This window comes from Haemaphysalis longicornis, unplaced genomic scaffold, assembly GCF_048455015.1.
Source record: "Haemaphysalis longicornis isolate Haplotype H1 unplaced genomic scaffold, Haemaphysalis longicornis Haplotype H1 scaffold_6, whole genome shotgun sequence".
In the NCBI taxonomy this organism is placed as follows: domain Eukaryota; kingdom Metazoa; phylum Arthropoda; class Arachnida; order Ixodida; family Ixodidae; genus Haemaphysalis; species Haemaphysalis longicornis.
The window spans coordinates 28037375-28051916 of NW_027526407.1; the positions used below are offsets into that span (position 1 = coordinate 28037375).

The following is a 14542-nucleotide window of genomic DNA, read 5'->3' on the forward strand; positions in this document are numbered from 1 at the left end:
TTTTTTTAATTGTGATAGTGTACCCGATGGCATAAAGACTGCGTTACAGGTATAGGTCAACTCCCATTTCGCGAAGAAACGCACACCCACTGATGGAGGTCAGGTGGTCTGCGAGGGTGGACGCCTGTGCCTCAGAGGGGTCTTGCTCTCGCCGCTTCCAATGAAGGGCACGTCCACAGCAAATGTTCAGTGTGCGCATCTTTGGCAGGAGCCGTGCAAAAGGGGCAGTTCTGCCCGAACAGGGCATGGCAGCGTGGTGGCCACTCCCGGATAACAGGGGGAGAGAGGGCTACACCAACACCAAGTCTTTGCAGCAAGACCTCCTCCCAGCGAGCGAGTCTGCTAGGCAGGTCCGTTCCACATGGTGGAATTAGAGCTCGTGTGGCGCGACAAAGATCTTCTTTCCTTTGGAGAAACTGTCCTGGGGTGTCTAGTGTCAGTAAAGGCAATGGTCGTGCAACAAATGCAGTGTGACAGGCACCAACCACCGCAATGTGAGCGGGGAGAGTATTTCACCGGACCCACGAGAGCCGAAGAGGGCAGGGGTACGTATCCAGTATATCATGAATGTCCCTCGAGATAGCCAGGTTATTTACTTGACGTAAATCACGTAAAGACATGTCGCGCCTTCTACTAAGCTTCGTTCAGGAGACGGAACTGGCCAGCTCGTGGTGAAAAGACCCTAACATTGACTAATTAGGAAGAGCTTGGGCGGAGCAATTGCCGGCATATCCAGCCAGGCTAACCCCGCCTGATCCCACACGACCATCACCACCACCATCACCACGTAGGTTGGAGGTTTTGCTCGAGCTGCAAATGACCAGATTGTTGGCGGCGGAGGTGCCGGGATCTCGTTGGCTGATCAAGCAGCTAGGCACAACCTAAGTTCTACAGCAATTCCAGGCACTTTATTTTCATTGCTTTTGATTACACTGGATGCACAAATGTGCTGGGCACACGACGTGTGCATTGAGGGAACTGCGGTCTCTGTGCGGGCGGCAGCCGCAGCTGCAAAGTGGCACAGGTAGCTTGAGTGATAGCTTGTTACTGCTCCACTGAATGGAACTGCTGCCGACGTGGAATCGACAGCACTATGGCACCCTTTCCGCGTGATATCAATCAGACAGTCACGCGGACAGCTTTGTTTATACAAAATCCAACCTTTCGCAGCACCCGCTAAACCAAACTGTGACTGCCCGCATTAAAAACGTCTCCAATTAAACAACTGTCGCGCATTGAAGCAAGTGTGGTTTCCACACGTGATAAATAGGTCATTAACTACTTATAATATCACTCACAAAAAAAAAAAGAACGCAAATTTTTGTGCCAGTGCCCCTTTAAAGGCCAACTGCACTCAAAATTTCAACCTTTTGAAAAATGTTATTTCCATATAGTCTGTCTAAAAACATAGCAAGATGCAAAAGATGACGGTTGAAATACACAGATCCATGGTACAAATGACCACCAAAAAGTGGACATTTTGAAATCAAAATTGAGGAGGAGGAATGAACTTTTATTGAAGCCCAATCCGACTCCGTGTGTAGAGGCAGACCAGTGCGAAGACTCCTTAATTAAAAAAAATAATAATAACGCGGCCATTACGATTAACCTGAAGTGCCGTTCCCATCGGCAGCAAACCTGCGCGCAACGTTTCGCCCTCGCCGCAGCCCTCGGAGAAGCGCACGCAGCGGAGCCAGACTGCTTCTCCTGGCTGGCCGTAGGAAAAAAGTGCAGGGCCGGGTGCAATGTCACTTCCACTTCGTGGCTGTTTGCGCAGTCCGCCAGCAGGTGCGGCGTCGCCCGTGACAGCTCTAGTTTAAACGTTTGCGATCAGCGAGGCAGTTGACGGGGCCACCAGTCATGTCCCAGTTGCTTTGGTGGTGCGTTCAAAGTTATCTTGGCCGAGGTAAAATTTGAGTGCAGTGGGCCTCTAACGCCAGGAACGCTCGGGTTAGCTGCGGGGCTGCCCAGGGTTCCCTAATCACGAGGCGAAGCTGCATAGAACTTGGCAGAGCCAGCAGATCGATTTGCACACGGTTGTCAATCTCCTTGCACATGGCTTCGGGATTCCTCCCGGCAATGCCGTGCCCATTCGCGCGACAAATTTGGCTGGCACTCCCGAAGGGAACCCTCTTCCGACTGCGCCCATTTTCGAACATTTGAGCGACTCCTCTCCCGGACTGCGCCTGGCACCCGCTCCCTCCCTCCACTACGCCACCTCTGTGCTTGCTTTCTCCCTTGTGCTAGGCCATGCCCCGTCCACAATTCCACGACTGTGCTGCCACGCCTCGTCCCATGGAAGCCTCGGTCAGGAAGGGCTTTGCTGCTGAAAGAACTGCACATGCACGGCTGTTCACTCACGAGGCAGTCCTCACAATTTCCAGGGCTCACTTTATTGGCAGAGGTCTTCCCGCAGACACAGTTATTGCACTCGTGTTTGGTGCACCTTCCTCGATGGGCAACAAAAAGTTTCAAGTGAAGCTCTTTGAGAAGTCCTGCCCAAGGCTTCCAAAGGGGCACAGTACCTTGCGGCCAATGGAAGGCTTTTCTTCTACACGCTAAGCACAGCACGGGACGTTTTTTATATACAGCCCGCTATCTTAGCACATCTTACCTGACAGTTGTGCTGCAGATGGATTTTCAGTGGGGTGGAATTCCTCTTGGCTGACCAAATGCTTTCAGTACAACCAAATTTTATTTTACACTGGCACGTAATTTTCAAGGTGGCAGCCTCAGATCTGCGCGTTTCATGCACACGTGTTGCAAGGTACAGAAAATCAGTGGCCCCCCCCAAAAAAGTTGTGAGCCGAGAACATCATCAGTGTGGGAGTATGGCTCTGAGAGAGGGAAACGGCTGGAGGAACTGGAGGAGGGCGTGCTGTAGCTGCACGCGCAACAGGGCGGCCCTGAGAGTCAAAGGCACCAATGGGGCCGAACAGGGTCCCCTGGCAACGAGCTGAACAACACGCAGAGTGCTGTTTCGGAGGCTGGTCAAGGGGCAACAGTTGTGGCCACACAGTGCAACACAATGCTCCCTGCTCAGCTGGGGGAGAACCTGGCAACCAGCAGCAGCTCCGATGCCCAGCAGCTCCGGGGCTGGGTGAGCATGGTCGTCCCACGGTCTCCTGGACCGAGAAACCACTCCGTTATCACAATAAAGTCTTGCCCAGGAGCAGATGAACAGGGGGTTTTCAGCTTTGCCCGCAACTCGTAGGGCTCTGCCTTCACGGGCACGCAGTGTTCCCCGGCTCCCCCTCACACTGCAGCTCTTGGCCAGCATGCGACATCTCGTGGCTGACCAGGTGGAACTTGTAGGGGAACCGCTGGTGGCAGGTGCGGCACTCGTGGGGCATCTCCCGGCCGTGCGCCTTCGCGTGGCTGGCCAGGTGCGACTTGTGCACAAACCTCTTCCCGCAGACGGCGCACACGTGCGGCCGCTCGTCACTGTGCATGTACCGGCAGTGGCTGACGAGGTACGGCCTGCACGCAAACCCCTTCCCGCAGACGCCGCACACGAAGGGCTTCTCGCCCGCGTGCATCCTCTGGTGCTGCACCATCTTGGCCTTGTCCATGAACACCCTCGGGCAGAGGCTGCACGAGCAGGGCTCCCCGCACGCGTGCCACTTCTCGTGCTCGGCCAGGCCGTGCGGAGTGCCGAAGCTCTCCTGGCAGAGCGCGCACGTGAAGCACTGCACGCTGCTGTGCGCCCACACGTGGCTGCGCAGGTCCGCCAGCCGGCCGAAAGTCTGCTGGCAGATGGTGCACGGGTACGGCCACACAATGGCTTGCGCCTGCGGATCGGCGGTCGGGAGAGTGCTCTCGTGGCCCACACCAGGCTGTACTTGCACCTGGGTCGTCGTGCTGTCGCCAGGAGGCCTCCTACGAGGGCAGAAAAAAAAATTATGCACCCTTCCGTCTAACGATGGCAATGGTTGAACGCAAAGCTTTCTCGTGATAAATTCTTTGGTTAGCTAATCCCACCCTGCAGGCATGCACCACTTTTCCAGAACAGCCCCAGCAACTGTCGAGTGTGCGCTCTGTAGGCCCAACATTTGTGCGAAGGGGTGCCTGCTGCTTGGCGTTTGCTTTGACCACGTCGAATGCGAGAGTTCGATTCCGGCCACAGCAAGCGTTTCATTTTTCTTTCACTTAGCCCACGGCCATTCATCATCATCATCAGAGAACGTTTGCGTTCCTGCAGGGCACGCTGGTGTAGAAGAGCATCAGTGAGGATACTAAGAGCTTCGCTTTAAAAAGGGAAACAGAAAATCTAGGCCAGCAGGATGAGCTCGCTATACTTCTAGGCCACACAATACTCGAGACACAAGTGTACTTAGGCTCGCAGTACCGAAAAAAAGTGGGATCAGCAAGGACATAAGTGACAGGAACGTTTCACCATGAAGGTCAACCAGGTGTAACATGAAAGGGATACTCGAGGCTCACTAGCTGACTGCGCACTGCTGTTCAACCAGTTTCAGAAATCTGGCAGGAGGAGTAGCACACAAGGGCTGCTGGAACCTTCAGGGCCTGCAGCTGTCCGCAAAGTTCTGAGTCACCCGAAAAGTCCAGTTAAACTGTGTCTGTGTGCTGAAAATACTGGTGAACAGGTCGCACATTCTAAAGCACATAAAGCAACCAAGTATAGAAGAGCCACTATAAGGCCTCGTCGCCTTAGCACTTTTTTCCATTCCGTTCCTACGGTGACACATGTCAACATCAAATCCCACTGAAAACACTGCAGAACCAAAATGCCCAGGTGCATCACGTAAACTACCTGGCTCTACTGCCTTCCCTTGCCTCCAAACAGTGTGCACCCCGGGCTGGGATAGAGCCCATTTCTGGAGCCACCACAGAGCGTTGCAGTGCTGCCCTCAGGATGCCATTCCCTGGCTGTTCTCTCCCGGGGTCCCATGCTAGGCTGCTGTGCACACCGGCCAGCGAAGAAGCAGGCTCCAAGGGGGCATCCTTCTGGGCACGGCCAACCTCCGCACCTGGAAGCACGCAGAGCGGAGAACACCGTTCATATCCCATTAGGTGGCTGCTCGTGAGGCACCACAGTGACAGCCAAAAGAAGCAGGTGAACAGTGCCACAGCTTGCTTGGCTGCGGCTACTGAGAAGCCGCACATTTCAGTTTGTGTACTGGTGAACGCAAATATTCCTTTAGGCTGTAGATCACTCACTTTGACGCTGTCGCGGGAAATTTGGCACGATGGAACAATGTGAAACTATTTCCTTCAATTTCAAGCTGTTCCACTGTAGTCGGTACTTGCTCCGTGTTCTCATCAAGAGCAAAAGTAACCATTCCCAAAGGTCCCTCAATTTGCGGCACCAGGAAAGTGGTGCAAAATGTCGTTCTAGCCAGAGGGGGCCAGAACAAGCGGTGAGAAGTCCAAGCAAGGGAAAATGAGAGTGCGGTCCTCGCCTGTGAGAGCCGCCGGCTTTGTTTGAGATCCTGTGCTTCTGGTGAACCGCAGGAAGCACTGGGTGCCTAGGAAGGAAAGAAACGGCAGTTTGAGGCGCGGCTAGGGAGAAAGCACGGCCCCAATGCCAACGCGAGGAATAAAATGTTATGCGAGAGCATGCTGCACATATCTGTAGCTCCTTGTAGACAATCAACAAGGCATCTTCGTTTTGCAAAATCCCACTGCTGTAGACTATGCTATACCATGACTATGTTTGGTGCTTCTGGGTATGCATACAGTGTATGTACATTAACAAGCTCTAGTTTTCTTAACGTGTTCAAATTACTACCCACTAGTCACGAGACCGTCTTTGGGCTTGAGTGATATGATTTGTGACTCCCGCTAGGCAGGTGAAGCCGAGGCAAAGCTTCAGCACACACACACAGAGAAAAACAGTTCTGACTGTAGGTGTCAGCACTGCTTTTTCCCATGAAGATTTTGAAGTGACATCTCGGCATTTGGAAGGGTTGCTTCAACTTGCAAAGCTGGCTACACTGCAAGCAACGCAGGAAGGCACAGGGGAAAGCAAACCTATGCTTTTAATTTCAGCCTGTTCGACCATACGCTGTGATGCACAAACAGCATAGAACAATGGCGCGCATTAGGCGCACAGTTTTACTGCTGACAACTTTTGGATTCATGCGGCCCAGAACAGCCAAGATCGCACTTTGAAAGCAAGGCGGCTCCCTCCTCGAGGCACCTCACGAAAGACGTGCAGGCGAGCTTCTGAGTTTAAAAGACCGGGGTAGTCACCTTTCTTAAAGGCAGAAACAGTAGCTTGTGTTCTTTGGCTCCGGGATGCTTTGTACACTGAATCGGTAGTTTGCGTTCCTTGGCTCCGGGATGCTTTGCATGCTTCGTTCTGTGTTGTGTTCTTTGGTTCTGGGATGCACCCTTCCTCCGCAGGCACAACCACGATGCGGCACACTGTCTCCACTGCAAGGAGCAGACACAGTGGTGGCCAGTGGGCGACTTCCCCAGGAGAGGCAGTCGAAAGAAAGACGGGCCATGTGGGGCTTTGCTTCCCACGCAAAGCTACGCATACATTGTTCAGACATCCAGAAAGCACGCAGACAAGAATCCTCCTACCCCGTGGCAGAGTTCTCTAATGGGCACTGCTCTGAGGTGCATTGCTTTGCAGTTGAGCGGTGAACAATTAGACATGGTGTGGGACACCGCCAGAGTGGCAAGTGATGGGGAAAAAAGAACATGCAGGGAGGACCCCCCGCCAGCAGCAGGTACACAAGCTGCCGACTGCAAAACTGATTGGAACCTGGAAGAAGCAGGCTGCAAAACCTATAAATGCTCCAAGTTACATTCACTCACCAGCAGCAAAGGATTCCTTGGATGCCTGTGGGCCTTGAGAGCAAGCTTCACTGCAGGGTGGCACATCACCTGTGTGCAAAGGTGGCAGGGGTACAATAAAAAATCCCAAGAGGCATACCACAGACAAAGCAGCAAAATAGTGCACTGACGACGTGCAGGTGGCTTGCGTGGCTTGGGTGGCTTCCGGTGAGAAAAAATGCTCGGAGTGGCATTCGGTTTCAGTTTTTTCACGCCAAGCTTCTTCAATATCTGTGGCTCAAATTGGTCCTCCGTGAAATGATCCTGTTGAGAAGGAAAAAAACTGCAGTCTCAGATGGGGCCGCGTACACTCCACAAGTACAGGCAATAGTGCATCGCAGAAGGGTGTCAGTGGCCGTTCAACCACGGCCGTGTCGAATTCGTGTTTGCGCACCTGCCCAGTGCCACAACCACGCCCAACTTGTGTACAATGAATGCATTCAAAAAGCACCTCGCTGGACAAAAAAAGGTGAGCTGAAAATTTACTTACCAAGTGTGTTTTGGTTCACATCATTGTGACCAGATACGCTATGCCGTTCACAATCGAGTTGAAGTAAGCGCACACACTGCAAATGCGCAGCCTCGTGCGAAATGCAAACATTATACAAGACGTAAGGAACGGTCCTCTGTGCACTTTGCACACATGGAACGGAGGGCATGGGACCACTTTGGTGCAAACATGCATTTCAAGTGCCCACTCAAGCGTGCGAGAATTTAACAAATATATAAGTAACAAGAGAAATTGTGAATGAGACGTAAGTCAATGGCATGGTCTCTGATTAGCTGGCCTTACCTAGCCGCAATAGTTTGTTCTCATCTATAGCCGCAATGTTCTGATTGCACGGTTTAACGCACCGACGCAGCGCAGGCGATGAGGCGCGCCGTAGTGGAGGGCTCCGGATTAATTTTGACCACCTGGGGATCTTTAACGTGCGCCGAAATCTCGTACACACGGGCGTTTTTGCTTTTCGCCTCCATCAGAAAAGCGGCCGCCGCGGCCGGGAATCGAACCCGCAACCTTGTGCTCAGCAGCAACGCCTTAGCCACTGAGCCACCGCGGCGGGTATATAGCCGCAATGTGCACCACACCAACCAAGCACATTACACAGCAAATCGCTCCAATCAACGTTAACAGACTTGCAATACTATCCGGGGTGCGTACACACAACACCATTTCACGCAACAAAGGGCCCACACGCACTCGGAACACACGCTACACGGTCAGACACAAGCTGCTGCTGACCAAAACTAGCACGAATTTAGGTGAACTTAATCCCTGCGGCATGGCAACCTTATGACAACCGATTCAACATGGTACGCTGCTGATAATTAAGCCAAGAAGTAAGCGCACACACAACAAATACGCGGGCTCGGGTCCAAATTAGCACCACTGCATCTAAAGGTACGCCGGACGTTACCGAGAGGCTAAAGGTACATCAGACTTAACTCCTGCTCCGCCAAAGGGACTTCACGGCGGACTTGGCCGGTGAATGACAGTACAGGCCTGTTGGACGCACTCGCCCGCAGGTGTATTCCGAGGTTGCGCAATGTGGTTCCCTCTGGCAATGCGAATCCGGTGCCACGGAGGACGACTCATGCGATCCACACCGGACGACATTTGCATAATGCAGGGGTGCCCAATGTGGAACATTTACCACTGGGATATTGGTGGCACAACTTCCCTTGTTGGGCGTCTGTTGAGGCAGTGTGAACCTCCCTGGCTTCATAGCAGCGCGGTACCGCCTCGCGCTTGTGAACAAAAGTTCTAGGTTTCTGGGTTTACAGGCAACATTTCTATGCATTTTTTCGTCATTTTTAGAAGATGAACTCTTGGAGGTGCCAGCCGCCACTTTATTAGTTTCCCCCCACTCGCAGCGCAAAAAAAAAAAAAAAGAAAAGAAAAGAGGACGCACGTGTAGCTTCTGAGCTATGTCCCAGTTGCTTTCATCAAGTCTGTTCTTCCTTGACCAATCGAAAAAGCGTGTTGCAGTGGCACAGCCCACAACAGTAAAAAATCACTCTGTGAGCACTGTAATAAATTTAACTTCCCTTGCTCTTTCGTAATGAGTTTATGATGAGCCTGTCCTAACATTACTCCCTAGCCATGGCTGGCTGAATTCCAGACATTTAAACCACGTAACGGCGTTTTGGTCAGGCTGTGTGTAGTATTAGTCCGAGGTACCTTTGGATTCTGGGATAGGGGGTACGTCCGACCTCCATGCGTCCGACGTACCTTAGACCATCGCCTCCTAAAGTTAAAGGAGGCGATGCTTAGACACAGCTATTAAAATCAAACCTTAGGACGCGAGTAACTAACTGTACGCGGTACATAATGCCTACTCATAACACAGGGTGGACGATCGTTGCAGCGAATACGCATTTCTTTGTAAGTGACTGCTCAAACGTGCGCAGAATTTCACATAGCGAGAACAAAAAGTACTTACCTCGCAAAGGCGTGATTGAAGCGTCGGCTTGAAGTCCGCCCGTCCAATTCTATGCACCCAAACTTTCCTCCTTTGTGCGTCGCGTTTTCCGGACGGAATTAGGAAAAGTCTCTTGCCAATACCGTCCTTAGTCGGGCAGCCGAAGGCACAGCACATCGGCATCGCAAAGAAAAAAACTAGCGGGCAGCTCCGAGAACGCACGGGCAAAAATGGCCCGTTGCCCCGTCGCGGAGGGGGCAAAAACAAACAAAAAACAAAAAAAAACGCTTCCGAAATAAACCACGTGACTTTTTTGTTGGCCAATGGCGGTGTTCTGTGATGCCGGGCGGCGCTGGCGAAAATTACAATATTTTCCACCGCGAAGGAAAGGAACCCATAGAAAGGAACCCATAAAGGAATCACTATTTTTGCACCATGAAAGGAACGCAGGTGAGGGGATGGTGACCTGGAACGCTAATCAAAAACGTTGGGTGATGACGAAAGGATAGAGTTAATATTACTTCGGCGACATCACAGAATGGCGCTACGGCGCTACCTTATGTTGAATTCCAATGGCCTTAGTTATTACAGTTTGTAGCATTAACTGTGTGCCCGTGCTCTATGTCTTACATTTGTTGTGTGCGGGAACCTGGCGCCCCTAGGGACACTGGGCCATGGTTACTGGCGTACTTATTGACTTATTGTACATGGAGGAAAACTTTTCTTTCCTCCATGTTATTGTACCCATGATTGTACAGACATTGACTGCATACAAGAGAAAAAAAAAAAACATTAAAAAAAGTTTGTTACAATGTTTGTTGATTGAAAGGCTAATTGTGCCAGCGGGTGTGACTTGTTTAGATCAACGATGCGAGGTAGTTCATAGGGTTAGTTGGTACCACCGTGGTACTTCATCACACATAGCTTCATCATGGGAACAGGTTAAAGCGCAGGACCTAATCTAAAAGGACGTTGGCGCCAGGCGCAACTTTAGTTTAGTTTAGTTTTTACTAGTTTTTACTATTACCTAAGCGACTAAGTAAACAGCAAAGCATATATTTGCTTGGTTGTTACTTAATATTTTTTAGTACGTTCTTGTGCAAATGCACTTATAGAAAAAATTAGGTGACTTGACGGCGAATTTGTTTTGGCAGTCACGAAACAATGGACGAAACAGAATATTTTTTGTTTTTGGGGTTTTTGCATATAATGTGAGTTTCGCTATGGTTTGTGGCATTTGTGGTGCGTGTGAATTTGGCTGTGTCTTCTTTTCTGCAGTGTGTGATAGAACTGAGGCGAAGTCCGTGTTCTGCGGTGATGTTTCCAGAAAGAAAAAAATAGCTGCACTCAATTCTGTGTTGTGTTGCGATAGAACTACAGTGCCACACGACTGCGCGGGAGGAGACAGCCCTATTTAGAACAGTTGTGTATGCCTCCCATTGTTTCAACGCGGTGGTGTCCAGTTCTGCTGTGGCGATACCGCTGCTGCGGCCGCGCGCGAACCCGGCGGCGCGACTCTGTCCAGGCACCGAGCTGGGTCTGCTCAAGTGCTGGTGTGTGTCACCGGTGATCCACTGGTCTGGAACATCTCGTGTTGCGCTCGCTGGTTGCTGCTTCTGAAAAAGCAACGCTGCCGTCGCCTCGGTGCGGCTTGTCTGTTGTGTGGCTTGCCGATCGCCTGTTCGTTTTCGGCCGTCCTCGCCGACTTGTCAGCCCGACGGAACGTGCGTCTTCCCCCGCCCCGCGAAGACTTCTTTCGCTGGTGAACGGGGATTTGTGAACCTTTCGGGGCGCACACTTCGCAGCGTCCCGGGAGAGCAACATTGGAAGCATCGTCGGCATTTGCCAGCTCCGTCCGAAGGCTGCCGTCCAGTGGAGCGTACCTTCGCTGCGGGTATCTCTTTTGTTCTTCACTACCTGTAGTGCGTGAACGGCCTGTTGGGCACCCACTGGCTGGCGGTGCATATGGCCGCGATCTCACCATCTGTCGAACCAGTTAATTTCGCGCTGTCGTCTGAACTTGCAAGAACGGAAGCTTGGGCGAGTTGGTAATACATTGCATCGGCGGGAAAACTAAACTAACACGGGGACAAGAGAAGGAAACAAAAACATAGACGAGACGAAGCGCTCGTCTCGTCTATGTTTTTGTTTTCTTCTCTTGTCCCCGAGTTAGTCTGCGCTTTCCGCCGATGGTGTGAACTTGTCCCTTGTACCGGTAGTCATTTGGTGGGTACACAGCGTCTGCTAGCCGTATCACTCACTATCGGGCTCCGCTTGACTTGCAACGTGCGAGCGGCGGCCGGAGCTGCTCCTTTATTCCCCGTGGGTTCGGTTCTACTGCCTAGGCTGTTATGTACTGAACGCACAATTCTCGCACACACATAATGTAGCGATTTTGCCCAGTCTTTCCCGCAAGCCAATGCGTCATTCCTGGCTTTATTTAAATGCTGCACCCGAACAGCCACGTTTAGGTGGTTGATGTTCTTTACAGCAATGAAAACTATGATAGCTGATCTGCAGTTCCTTATGCGAGAACAGCGAAGAACCCGGTGCACGCCGCAATAATAGAGCCGTTGCACAATACTGCGCCGAACTGAACAACATTTGGCGCATTTGAACGCTTTGCACTCGGCAAGTCGGCTAGAAGTAGAGCCCACGAGCGATGCTGGTGGTTACCGGATGAGCTGAGCTCCTGTCTCTTTATTTCATGACTGCTTTGCTGCGTGGCGTCACAACCGCTTGAGGAGCAACTCTGCCTGCGCACAGCGAGTCGAACTGAAGCGCGACTGGAAACAGTGCGACAGAAGGGGGCAAACACGGCGCTGGGATTGTGTCCCTGCCAATGTTTTGGCATGGTTTACCAACTCGCCCAAGCTTCCAGCCTGAGTGAAAATGAACGCGACCGTAGGTTTTGACCTGCAGGAAGCGAAAGCATTGATCACTGCCGCAGCCATCCCGTCCGTTCTGATCGTGAGCGTTCGGTGCACTGGTGCTTGCCGATTCCAAAACACGCTCTCGGGCATTGCTGGCTGGCGTGGCCCTCTCTGCAGGATCGTTCGTGGCAATGGACAGCGTAGTGGCCTCACCTGCAGCTGTGGCGGGCAGTCGGGAAAGGCCCCGAGGCAGAGCGACGCAGACCGCCCTCTCGGTGGCCAGCACAGGTACTGCCCCCTCCCCCAGAGCCTTTGACGGTGTGACCTGGTACATACGTAATGTCCTTTTCAGCCACGCAGTGTGCCCTGCAGTTCTTCAGCACGGCAGAGTGCCAGACCGAAGCGGATTGCGCAGGTTCGGACTCCTCAGTTTCACTCCCCAATGCATTTCCTTCTTTGCTCGGACGTTGGTAATACACTCCTTGAGTTTTGTTGTCCGTGCCACTTGTTTCCTTGTCTCCATGAAACCAGAACAAGCAGTCTTGGCATCAGTAGCGTGCAGCATTCTTTTCGGTGGACTATGAAAAGTGAATGCTTTGTCATTTTCTCGACTGCAACCAGAAATTGCGGGATTTTTGAAAGGGGAGAAAAAAATTCTGAGGCACCTACGCACTTGCATGTTGTGCATGTGAAAGCAATAAAGAGACTGCAAAAACAAGCTGCCCTACGCAGCTAGGTTAGAGTGGCATTGTTTGCACATTAATGCAACGAGTGCCAAACAGCTATCGAGACCCCATGCACTTTCCTGCTCTAGAATTTGTTGTTGCATGAACAATCGTGACTGCTAGGTGAAACGGATTGGTAGACGCTTTGCCAAACAAAGCAAAGTGCCAAAACACTTTTGGTATAGTGAACTAGAATACTTGGGTAGTGGAAAAAGCGGCCGCCTCCGAGTGAGGCACTTAGTGTCAAGCCCACGAGGTGGGGCTCGCGTGCCCCGCCCGAGCGCTTTTTCGAGGAGCTACAGTCCTTTTTTCGTGTCGAAATAGTAGAGAATGCTATTAATGTAGCAAGGTTTTTATGGGAAAGGTACCTACGTTGTGTATTTACTGTTTGCTCCTTTTTTCATCACATTTGGCCTACCCAGCAGACCGCGCACGCCGTGCTCAATCTAGGCTAGCGTGCGGATACTTTTTTCTTCGTTGTTTGATGGTTTTTCTATCGTGTTGTGTCAACTGAGGAATGAGCAGGGTGCTTAAGGCTTTCTGGTTAAGGTGAATGTTTCTGATTTTTTTCTTCATTTTTTTGCTGATTTTTTTATCAAGTTCTGCATACCGGGCAAACAGCGTCGTGCGTGCGCAAACATTTACGTTGTTTTTTTCCAAATTGTACCCACAAAGCACACACGACAGATGTCTTAAAACTTCAGTCAAGTCAACGGAAAGTGTGCCAATACGGGATTTGCGACTGCAATTCTCAGAAAAGCACCAAGCCACACAGCATAATTTTACTGCGCGATCATTTTAAAACTGCATACTGTTTTGCACACTGTACACCGATAAACATAAAATAATTACACTTTATTTACATTGAATTATTTACATCCAAGTTACAATTAAAACAACAAACCAAAAACATTTAAACAAGTGTGGCTCCTGCTAGGCTCCCAACCAAGATCATGTGCAGCGGATAGCTGATGTATAAGATCATGTGCACCGACTCAACAGTGGGGAGATAATGTCATTGTGTCATCTGTTTATTGTTCGCTTTCTATACTGTAACTAATTACCACATGTGTGCGCTCACCCACGCATGTCCAATGAACGTGTGGAGCGCTTAACTACCGTAAAAAGCGGGTTTTACGCGCCCCCAAAACCCGCGTATAATACGAGGTTTTTTTCCAAACTGTACTATGTAAAATTTGTACCTCGTATTATATGTGGATCCCAAAGTTTTCAGCTGCAAATAAATAAATAACTGCAAATAAATGTTTTCTGTTCTCTTTACCTCGTATTATATGCGGATGAAAACTTTTTTTCTGATTTTGTTGTCCCCGAATTACACCTCGTATTATACGCGGGTCCGTATTATACGCGGGTTTTTACGGTATTGCAGACTATAGTCTGCTATTTAAGAGGGAAAAGCAAAACCGAAGCCACATGTGAGTCGAAATGCAAGTGCGAAATAGAAGCTCGGTGCGCTTGAAGCAAGAGCAGGTACAAATCAGTACCACACGAAAGCGTCAACTCGCCAGAGCGTGCGGGCAACGCCAAACGAGTCCCGGTAATGCTCGCAAACGCAGCGCGTGTGAGAAAACACACAAAACAATGGAGAACGGAAGCAAATAAATAACGCAACCCGCAGCGTTCATTTTCGACTGTATTCGAGGGGCATCAGTTCTATTGCAGTGTAAATTCATCCCTGGTGCTGCGAACGCGA

The 14542-nt window shown here is 50.9% G+C and overlaps 2 protein-coding genes across 9 annotated transcripts in view; one reads left to right on the forward strand and one right to left on the reverse strand.

Annotated features, from left to right (window-relative positions):
• LOC144142351 (uncharacterized) overlaps nucleotides 1–14542 on the forward strand; it is a 58958-nt gene that overhangs the window by 2078 nt on the left and 42338 nt on the right. For 3 of the 7 annotated variants that reach the window (XM_077673790.1, XM_077673784.1, XM_077673789.1), the window contains exons 1-3: nucleotides 9422–9680; nucleotides 12281–12391; nucleotides 12456–12518. In XM_077673790.1, coding sequence (XP_077529916.1) covers nucleotides 9554–9680; nucleotides 12281–12391; nucleotides 12456–12518 — 301 coding nt within the window. In that variant the 5' untranslated portion in view covers nucleotides 9422–9553. Of the gene's footprint in view, nucleotides 1–9421; nucleotides 9681–10185; nucleotides 11125–12280; nucleotides 12392–12455; nucleotides 12519–14542 lie in introns of those variants that run through there. The other 4 variants (XM_077673786.1, XM_077673787.1, XM_077673785.1 and 1 more) reach the window with 4 other exon arrangements.
• Nucleotides 2677–9413, reverse strand: LOC144142350 (uncharacterized). 2 transcript variants are annotated; one of them, XM_077673782.1, is made up of 7 exons: nucleotides 9252–9413; nucleotides 6939–7071; nucleotides 6790–6858; nucleotides 6217–6399; nucleotides 5424–5489; nucleotides 4775–4991; nucleotides 2677–3879 (listed from the first exon to the last, which is right to left on the reverse strand). In XM_077673782.1, the coding sequence occupies exons 1-7, from the start codon at nucleotides 9411–9413 to the stop codon at nucleotides 3225–3227; spliced, it is 1485 nt and encodes a 494-aa protein (XP_077529908.1). In that variant the 3' UTR covers nucleotides 2677–3224. The 2 variants fall into 2 exon arrangements, with proteins under 2 accessions (XP_077529908.1, XP_077529909.1); XM_077673783.1 differs by lacking the exon at nucleotides 5424–5489.

Bases quoted from the DNA above. Each gene is read 5' to 3' on its own strand.
- LOC144142350 (XM_077673782.1), bottom strand. From the start codon at position 9,413: ATGCCGATGTGCTGTGCCTTCGGCTGCCCGACTAAGGACGGTATTGGC. The intron at 7,072-9,251 runs GTAAGTACTTTT...CCTTCTCAACAG, and splicing joins TTCAATCACGCCTTTGCGAG to GATCATTTCACGGAGGACCA. The intron at 6,400-6,789 runs GTGAGTGAATGT...TGCTCCTTGCAG, and splicing joins CAAGGAATCCTTTGCTGCTG to TGGAGACAGTGTGCCGCATC.